This window comes from Myotis nattereri (genome assembly GCF_964212035.1).
Source record: "Myotis nattereri genome assembly, chromosome: 2".
In the NCBI taxonomy this organism is placed as follows: domain Eukaryota; kingdom Metazoa; phylum Chordata; class Mammalia; order Chiroptera; family Vespertilionidae; genus Myotis; species Myotis nattereri.
The window spans coordinates 39711700-39721897 of record NC_138076.1 but is presented as its reverse complement, the minus strand read 5'-3'; the positions used below and the strand labels follow the sequence as shown (position 1 = coordinate 39721897).

Here is a 10198-nt window from a genome sequence, read left to right as displayed (position 1 = left end):
CCTCCAGCGCTCGGTGGGCGTGGGGATGGGGACAGAGGGCGAGCACAGCTCCCCTAATGACAGGGGCTGCGGGGAGCTCCGGAAGCCAGGACAGGCTGCCTGGGCCGGTGCTGGAGACCCTGGGCTCTGCTAGCAATAGCGAGCGAGAGTGGACTTCCCGCGTTTTTGCCGGATTCATTTCAACATGAAAAATTTGAAGTGCGTGTTGATTGTTTTCTCTTACTGGAATTTTATTTCAACTCCCAGCAATTTGTAAATAAAAGCAGTTCTCCCCAGACCTTGCATTCACACCTTCGCCGCCTCGGGGCCCGCGGTTCCCTCTCCCGTTCCCTCGGAAGTGCAAGGCTTCCCTCGCGGGACAGGAAATGTTTGCAGCGGTCAACCTGGGCCCGAGGTGGAGGGGGGTGGGGGTGCGGGGGCGGCCAGAGTCCCCTGGGCCGGCCAGGGCGGGCACCGCAAGGGGAGGAGCCTCGCGGCCCCACCACCATGGGGGTAGGGGGAGTCGCCCACTCCTGGAGGAGTTATAAAGATCTTCTCGAAGCCCCACCAGCCTGCAGCCTGGAGATTTCTTCTCCGGAGGCCCTGAGCCTGACCCGCGGCCGAATTCCAACCTGAGCCTTGCTGGGCCTCGCGCCTCCTGCGTCCCCACACTTCCCACCCCACCGTGCCATCGGCCTGGGCTTCTGGGCATCTACACCGAGATGTGACATTGTCTATAAACGAATTCCAAACGCTGATGCCCAGTGTTTACTGCTGTGATCGGAGCAGGGCGCAGGGCGCAGGGCACAGGCCGGGGAGCAGCGGGTGGGGGCCACGGCCCAGGAGGGGGGCGGTGTCTGGGTGAACGGGCGTGCCTGGCTTTATCCAGGCCCACCATCCAGCACCTGTGTTTTCGAGACCCCAGAGCAAGTTTACAAAATGGGGAGAAAAGGGGTTGGGAGAGTGCCCACCGACCAAGACCTCGGCGCGAGTGCAGGGTGCCGTCCCCTCCCGGCCTGGCCGCGCGCTATGCCGGTCGCCAGGCACCAGGAGCGCCGCAGCCGGCGGGGGCCGGAGGCGCAGCGCCGAGAGCACGGGCTCGGCGAGGGAGGCTGGCAGGCCCGGGCGGCCGCTCCTCTCCGCCGCGGCGGGAGCACGAAGGCACGAGGGAGGGGCGGCGGACCCTCCGCGGGGCGGGGGCGCAGGATTGACGGGGCCGCGGCGGCCAATGGCGGCGCCGGGAGAGCGGGCGGGGCGGGAGCCGCGGTGAAAGGGGCGGTGTGACCTGGAGGCCCGGCCTGGAGCTGGTGGGAGGGAGGCCGGGAAGGGAGAAGCGAGGGCTAGGGAGGAGGGGGGAGGAAAAGGAGGAGACAAAAAAGTAAAATAAATAAATAAATAAATAAAAGGCTTCGGCGTCGGTGGCGCCCACTGAAATAAACAGGCGGAGGCGATGGCGGACGGACCCCACCTCGGCTAAAAGAGGGGGACCTGCTTTGGCCTTTTCTTGTTTGCTTGGGCCGCGGATTCCGCCCCGTCCTCGCGGTTGCAGCTGGCCGCTTCTGGTCCGGTGCCCCAGGCCAACTGGAGAGAGGGAGCGAACAAGCTAGAGAGCACTTTTTTTTTTTATTGTTATCGTTTTACAGCCCCGACTCCCCCTCCTCCTCTCCCTCTGCCTGCCTTCTCCCCTCCCACAGCCCCCATCTCCTCTCCTCCTCCCCTCCTCCCGCACAACTTAAAGAAAGAGGGAGCCGCGCGGCCGCTGCCTTCATCGGGGGGAATCCGTGGCTGCCGCAAGTTTGCTACACCCGGCGCAGCCAATGCCAAGCGCGGAGGACGAGGAGGGCTAAACGCTGCGGCCGCGGCGCCGAACAATACCGGCCGCGCGCAGGAGGAAGCGGCCGACCGAGCGCGCCGCGGGGAAGGTGCCTGGCCTCCGCCCGCCGCCCCAGCGCCCGGCCGGCGGTCAGGTGGAGCCGCGGGCGCGCGGGGCCCCGGCGGGCAGCTCGGAGCTCGCCTGCGTCCTTTGCTAGCCGGTCTGCCTGGCCCGCGCACAGCGTCCGCTCTCGGGCACCGCGGCCCCGCCGCCGCTGTGATTTCATTTTGCTGGTGCCTTTTTGCGTGGCCGGCCCCGGGGTTCCGCGCGGCGAAAGGGAGAGAGTGAGTGTGTGCGTGCGCGCGCGGGTGCGCGCAGAGGTGGGGGCCGCGGCGCTGCGCTCACCCCCCATCGGCCCCCCTCTCCGTTCAGCTCCCCGCACCTCCCTACTGCTCCCTCCTCCTGCCCGCCCTCCCCTGCCCTGCCCGCCCGCCCCCGTCGCAGCTCCTTTAATATACTTTGGTTCTCCGCCTGGCTTTGGACTCTTCTCCTCCTCCACCTCCTCCTCCTCCCGCGCCTCCTCTGTGGCTGCCTCCTCCTCCTCTTCGCGCCTTCGCTCGGCTCCGGGCCGCCCGAAGCAGATCCCGGCGGCGGCGGCTGGAGCAGGAACGCGGCTCCCAGGGCTGAAGTCGCCACCGCCACAGCCGCCTCCGCTCGGAGCCGGGCGGCCGCTGGACTCGCTGCGCGCCGAGCGGGAGTGGGAGCCTAGAAGGCGAGGGTCTCGCCGGGGTCGGCGAGGCGGGTGGGCGCGCTGGCCATGCTTCTGGACGCGGGGCCGCAGTTCCCGGCCATCGGGGTGGGCAGCTTCGCGCGCCACCATCACCACTCGGCTGCAGCGGCGGCGGCGGCCGCCGCCGAAATGCAAGACCGCGAGCTGAGCCTGGCGGCGGCGCAGAACGGGTTCGTGGACTCGGCAGCCGCACACATGGGCGCCTTCAAGCTAAACCCCGGCGCCCACGAGCTGTCCCCGGGCCAAAGCTCGGCGTTCACGTCTCAGGGCCCCGGAGCCTACCCGGGCTCCGCTGCAGCTGCCGCCGCCGCCGCGGCACTCGGGCCCCACGCCGCGCACGTCGGCTCCTACTCCGGGCCGCCCTTCAACTCCACCCGGGACTTCCTGTTTCGCAGCCGCGGCTTCGGGGACTCGGCGCCGGGCGGCGGGCAGCACGGGCTGTTCGGGCCAGGAGCAGGCGGCCTGCACCACGCGCACTCGGACGCGCAGGGCCACCTCCTGTTCCCCGGCCTCCCTGAGCAGCACGGGCCGCATGGTTCACAGAATGTGCTCAACGGGCAGATGCGCCTCGGGCTGCCGGGCGAAGTGTTCGGGCGATCAGACCAGTACCGCCAGGTGGCCAGCCCGCGGACTGACCCCTACTCGGCGGCACAGCTCCACAACCAGTACGGCCCCATGAATATGAACATGGGTATGAACATGGCAGCGGCCGCGGCCCACCACCACCACCACCACCATCACCCCGGTGCCTTTTTCCGCTACATGCGGCAGCAGTGCATCAAGCAGGAGCTCATCTGCAAGTGGATCGACCCCGAGCAGCTGAGCAACCCCAAGAAGAGCTGCAACAAAACTTTCAGCACCATGCACGAGCTGGTGACCCACGTCTCGGTGGAGCACGTCGGCGGCCCGGAGCAGAGCAACCACGTCTGCTTCTGGGAGGAGTGTCCGCGCGAGGGCAAGCCCTTCAAGGCGAAATACAAACTGGTCAACCACATCCGCGTGCACACGGGCGAGAAGCCCTTCCCCTGCCCTTTCCCGGGCTGCGGCAAGGTCTTCGCGCGCTCCGAGAACCTCAAGATCCACAAAAGGACCCACACAGGTAACTGCGGTCCGGAACAGGGACGGGACGCGGAGGGGAGAGAGGCTGTGGTTGATTTGCTAGCTAAGAGAAACGCACCGACCGCCAGCCTTTACTCGGGGACGGGAGATGTGTTTTTGTGTGTGCAGAGAGAGCCGGCGGCTTGTTTTTGTTGGAAAATGAAAGCATATCCCTGGGCTGGGTTTTTCCATGTGTGGAAATTGAGTTTTAAATAACCGGTGTCACATCAAATGTATGCTTTGGGTGATGCAATTGCTTCACCCGGCTCATAATTGCTCGGCCCGGTTAATAATTTCCGTTCTAAATAGAGCGCACAAAATAAAACTGCTCTCCAACTCCGTGCCTGGGAAGGGAGCCGAGAGCGGATTTGCCAGCTTGCCTGAATGTGCTTTTCTGCTTCGGGTGGGTCTGCTTGAGTGGCTTGTGTGTTTTGCACTTATTTTCCTCGCGGTCCAAAACGTCTTTACAGGACTGTTTCGCATTAAAATGAGTCTGGTGTGAGCCCAAGCGGTAAAGCATTCCTTATTTTTAAAGCCCATCTCAGGCTTGGTCTCGAGGCTGTACGGCGAGATCGCAGTAGTTTGGGGCATTCTCTAATGGGTACCAGAGGGTTTGAGATTCCAAACTTGCACCTACAACCCCGTTAGCGAGCGCCCGCGGCAGCGCGGCCCGAGGAGCAATCGCGTGACATGAGAGAGCCGCAAAAGAACGCGCCTCTCGCCTCGTAGATAATTCATCCATGACCAGCCAAGATCGTGCCAGACGATTTCCTAAAAGAAAGCCAAATGTTTTAGCAACTTCCCCCGTCAATATTTACTCCGAAGTGGGGATGCGCCAGCGGCCTATTGTTCTCTTCCGGGAAGGGAGGGAGGCGAGGTGCGAGACAAGCGCTTAACAAGGTTTAAAATTTGAGAAATTTATTTGCATGAAATGCTTGCTTTCGAGTCCCGGGTCTGAGCGGATGTCTTTAAAAAACAATTTAGGTGCTAATGGAATTTAACGTTAAATGGTCCCGTTTCCAAGTGGAACAATGTCAGTTCTCACACCTCTAAATGACTCCAAGCGTTTGGAATTCTGGCAACAGGATGCAGGGGCCGCCAGAAAATTAACAGGAAGATTTTTGAAAGCCTTTGCTAATGCCCCCACCCCGACTGCCCAGCCGGTGCCTCTGCAATCTCGGGATGCTGCCTTATCTCTAATATTTACATTTTCCTCAAGCTTATTTTTAAAAAAATAAAAATAAAAAACCTGGGACCGAGTCTAGAATTATGGTTAATGTAATTTGCAGAATTTTGGATGAAGAATACTGGCTCAGTCACTATGCACAGCCCGTCCCCAAACAACACACAGCAACTCCAAATCTAATTGCCTACTGGCCCCCGAGAGAAACCGACAGCAGCCCTGCAGTCTGTGTGATCTTCATAATGCCCCAAATATTTTGTCATAACAACAGCTTCTCCATGGCCAGACTAACTGGCTGGAAGCTTACAAATCCAAGAAGCTCGGTGGAAAGGCGGTGCTACCCCAGATTAAACATTTGAGGAAATGGGAGCCCATCTGAAAGGAAGTAAGATATGAAATAAGTGCGCAGGACCGTTAGGTGGAAAGGGTTAATTTCTTCTTAGTTCTGCCACGGAGGGGACCCATCTGTTGAAGGGACCCAGGCCCTCCTCGCTCTTCTTCCCTCCTCGCGGAGGCCTTGCCCCCTCCACGGTGGGTGGGAGTCCCCCAGGGGGCCTGGGTGTCCACGGAAAGTGCCCATGTTTGCCTTCCACAGGCGAGAAGCCGTTCCAGTGTGAGTTTGAGGGCTGCGACCGGCGCTTCGCCAACAGCAGTGACAGGAAGAAGCACATGCACGTCCACACCTCCGATAAGCCCTATCTGTGCAAGATGTGCGACAAGTCCTACACGCACCCCAGCTCTCTGCGGAAGCACATGAAGGTACCACCGGGGAGGCGGGCAGAAGGGCACCTCGGCCGGCCGCCTCGCCGGCTCCCAGCCAGCCCGAACCACCTCGGCCGGCCTCGGAAGGCCTGGGCTCCCCAGGGCCAGGGCGACACGGGGTATTTCTGGGGTGCGCCTCCGGGGTATTTCTGGGGTGCGCCTCCGGGGGCCTGGCCCCACAGCAGCTGCACTCACACCCAGTCCCCTTTGGTCTCCCCTCCCGGCTTTTGTCTTGCAGGTCCATGAGTCCTCCCCGCAGGGCTCCGAGTCCTCCCCGGCCGCCAGCTCGGGCTATGAGTCGTCCACGCCCCCAGGGCTGGTGTCCCCCAGCGCCGAGCCCCAGAGCAGCTCCAACCTCTCCCCCGCGGCGGCTGCGGCTGCTGCGGCGGCGGCGGCGGCGGCGGCGGCGGTGTCCGCGGTGCATCGGAGCGGAGGCTCCGGCGGCGGCGGCGCAGGCGGCGGCGGCTCTGGCGGCGGCAGCAGCGGGGGCGGCGGCGCGGGCGGTGGGGGCGGCGGCGGCTCTGGCGGGGGCAGCGGGACGGCCGGGGGCCACAGTGGCCTGTCCTCCAACTTCAATGAATGGTACGTGTGAGGGGCCGGGGCGCTCTCCCTCTCCCCGCCCCGCCCTGGCGCGGCAGCCCGCCACCACCCAGGGCATCCTGTGCTTGTGATGTTAAAATTACGAATCTGGTTTTTATGATGACAAAAAATGATTTTACCAGCAGGAGGATTTTTCAAAGTTGTTGTTTGTTGTTGTTGTGTTTTTTTAAAAAATAATCTAGGCATGGAAAAGCAAAAATATCCCTAATGGAGTCTCTGAAGCTGAAAATATAAAATAAGGAATAAAAAATTAAAAAAATAAATAAAAACCCATAAAAATATCGAACCAAACCCCCTCTCCTTCCCTCACGCCCGCTTGCCTTCTCACCGCACTCCCAGTCTCTGGCAAACTGTACATAGCCGACTCCTTCCTTCTCCGAGGTGGTTTTAATGGCTTCTTGGTGTATAGAAGTTTGTCCATTTGTAATGCTCCGGATTGCGTTCCTCGCTGCCTCTTCCTCCCTTCCCCAGCGTGATGGGCTTTTTCTTTTCTCTTTTTAGTTTACTCGGTTTCTTTTTTAAGTAACGTGGAAGAAAATGGTTTCTTTTGTATTGTGGTATTGAATATTGTGTTCCTTTCATGAGGCGACTTGATTGTAAACTTCATGCAACTATAGACTGGAAAAAAACGAGCCGTGCCAAAGCCTCCCTTCTTGTCTCTTCAGCATACTGACCCACACAGCACACACATACACACCACCACCACCACCAACGCTTGTGAATGTATTTTTCTGTTAGCTGGGTTTACCTGTGATGTTTTAGTGCTTTTGCGAGTTCAATTTGTTAGTTCCTGTATGAAAGATTGTGGGGGCGGGGGGGAAATAAACGTCGTGCCGTTAGCTTTTTCCTTAATAACACCCTTCCTTCTGTAAATACCCGTTACCATATTTATCCATTTGTAATTAAATTATGGTATTAACTTGCTACAGAGGAAACAATATTTATAAAGAATGTTTCTTAACTATAAATATGTACAATTGTGGGCATAAACTGTTTCAGATTTTTTATTTGAAGGTTTTAAGTGGTTTGATCCTTTCTTGTGATATGTTTTGAAAGTCATGCATACAGAAATATAATAAAACGTGTTGAAACTGCATGAACATACTGGTTTTTTTCTAGCGAAGTTATTGAAGAAAATGGGAACAGACAGCTGAGGGTCCACATGGGTATGGATCAGCTGCCTGGATGAATGGGAGCACCACCTCACAGGCTGGAGAGGAAGGTGTATGTATGCATAGAAACGGGGCCAAGCTCCCCTTTGGCAGAAAGTCTCAAAATTCCTTTCTGTGTCCTTTGTTTCATAGCTGAGAGTGAATTAAATTTTTGGAAAGCCCCTGTGAGGAAGGGCGGCAGGAACCTTCAGAGTTTCTAATGGCTCCATTATCTGGGGGAATGCCTTTCTTTCAGCTATTTGGACTGGATTTAAGAGCACTAAATATTTCCTTATTCTTTGTTTTCCCTCATCCCTGCCCCCTTCCCTCTCCCTCTGAAAAGCCGAGGTACAGTTATTTTTAATTGCACATTTAAAACTGAGCTGAGTACTTTGTTTTTGAACTTGGCCCAATGATTACAGTCTAAGGGACCATTTCTACCAAAAGTGTGGGGTTTTTTTCCTTGAAAATTTTAACAGCTTGCTCAAGAAATCCTGCTTATCTGCACAGCCACTGCACGCCAGTAAACAGAATGTTCGAGAGAAGAAGGTGATAAATTAACTACTTTTAAATTTAGGAAAGCCACAAAGCCGTTGGCCCAAAATGAAAGAGACCCTCTTCAAGAATTCAGTGAAAGAAAATTAAAAAAGACGAAAACGGCCAGGTGGGAGTAAGGCAGAACTCTGACCACCAGTGTTCTCTGTTTGCAGCTTCACTCCCCCTCCTCTGCAAGAGTTTATCAAAATTTCCAAACAAGTGGCTCCAAGGAGGAAGGCAGTTTTAATTATTGAAGGGAAGGGATGGGGAAAATTCTTTTTAGATCCCATGGAGACATCTTCATTTTCCTCAGTACCCTTGTATCCCTGAGAGGCCCTGCCAGTGCCCCAGGCACACCCCCGCACCCAGCGGTGACAAGATTTGGGTAGTGGCAGGGACACCTCCAAAGGATCCCCCAGCATGCGCAGGACTCTGCTGGCGAACAAGGAACACCGGTGGCTGCTGCAGAGACCCTGTATCTCTCTCCCCTTCGGCCCTTCACTGGGCCGCAGGGCCAGGCAGGCTCGGCCTAAGGGCCGCTGGAGGAGAGAAAGGCAACCCTGACCTCTTAGGAGGCCATGACACCTATTCAAAGGGGAGGGAAAGACTCCAGCCCCGGGGCTGTGTGTGTGTGAGTGTGTGTGTATGTCCCAGAGGATGACAGATGCCGGCCTAGCCCTCCCCAGCAGCCTTGCGAACTGCCCAAGCGCCAACTCCTGAAGCAATCAACCCTATTAAAATCAAATTTATAACCCCTAATAATATTAAGGAAAATTATTAAAATAATTGGCATATGTTACTGATCCTTGGGAGATTTCACTGAGCACATTATAAGCTGCGAGGAAAATCCTTTAGGGGTTTCCAACACCCTCCCATTTGGGAGGGGGCAAAGGAATCATAAAAAATTAGAACTTGTGCAAAAATGAGATGGTCTATTCTAAATATTGTAAACTGTGTGTGTGTGTGTGTGTGTGTGTGTGTGTGTGTGTGTGTGTAACTTACTGGCTTTGAGACATCTCTCAAATCTAAGAAGGATGAAACGGGGGAGGTGGAACTTTAGTATCAACTCAAGGCCTTAGGGGTTTGCTTCTCATTTGGGGGAAGAAGGAACCCAGCAAGAATTGAAAACATCTCACAGCCTTGGCTGGACCGCTTTCCAGCTTTCCAGATCTGAACAGCGGAGAGCTGCCGGACGGACAACCCGGCGCTCTCCTAGTTATCAGCAGGATATAAAGATGGGAAGGGGGTGGCGTGAGAAGGAAGGCGACAGCCTGGGAGCGGTTTCCCAGTCCACCCGAGATGGGAGCGGCTTTCCTGCAGAATGGCTCCTGGTGCTCCGGCCCCTGCATCCCACCGCTCGCTTTGTCCAAACAAGTCACGGACCCGACATCGCTGCCCAACCTCCGCCTTTCTTTAGGGCCCCTCGAATCCCCGGGGCAGGAGGGGGGCGGGGGTGGTGGGGAGATGGCAAACGTGTAAGAATATCCGTGGTGTCAGAAGTGCTCCTCTGGGGACGCGCGCGGGTGCCGGCGGCCCAAGGTCCTGCACCGCAATGAGGCGCCCGGGCCTTGGGGTGGAAGGTGCCAGCGTCTAACCCGCCCCCAACCCCCCCTCCCCCAAAGGACCCGAATTCTAGCCTGCCCTGGCCTTGACTTCAGAACCAAAAAACTGAAGGCCGTCTTCGCCTCCCTCGGGGAACCAGAGCGGTGCCATGGTTCGCTGCTCGCAGGGAGACAGAGCGCCGCGGCCGAAGGACGGTTTCCGCTCGTCAACTTGAACTTCAGAGCGCCCAAGCTCGCTCCCTGCGCACTCCGCTCCATAAACTGCCCTCCGCACAGGAGTCGCTTCATCCGGAGGCAGCTGGAGCCCCCCCGGGAGGCCATCATTATTATTATTAATTATCGCGATCCTCGCTGCATTATTAATGACTACAATGATAACTGGCATCGGTATCAGCGTCTCCGGGCTCCCTGATGTCCCCTGAAGTCGCGGGCGGCGAGGAGGTCACTCCCAGGGTAGAGGCCGGTGCGCTCTGCTCCGGGCGCGCGCCAGGGCGGGCTGCTGGGGGCGCGAGGGAAGGGAACAGGTCCCCGGCCCCGCACAGCCCGGCCCACGCCGGCCCAGCCTTTTCCTCCTGCGGGCCCCTTCTCTCTTCCTCCCACTCCCTACCCCCGGGCCCCTTTGTCTCTTTTGCAGACGGATGTTTTCCGTCTCAAGTGGTGTGTGTTTTTTCCGCACAAAACTCGGAGATCAAGGGCAGACCACTGGCTGGTCCGGAGGTTTGG

General features: G+C 57.8%; 1 protein-coding gene across 1 annotated transcript; it reads left to right on the top strand.

Annotated features, from left to right (window-relative positions):
• Positions 1–2609: 2609 nt before the first annotated feature.
• ZIC2 (Zic family member 2) lies at positions 2610–7321 on the top strand (the record flags this gene model as incomplete). The annotated part of the gene is made up of 3 exons (XM_081084633.1): positions 2610–3681; positions 5459–5622; positions 5864–7321. The coding sequence occupies 3 exons, from the start codon at positions 2610–2612 to the stop codon at positions 6215–6217; spliced, it is 1590 nt and encodes a 529-aa protein (XP_080940759.1). The 3' UTR covers positions 6218–7321.
• Between the last annotated feature and the right edge of the window lie 2877 nt (positions 7322–10198).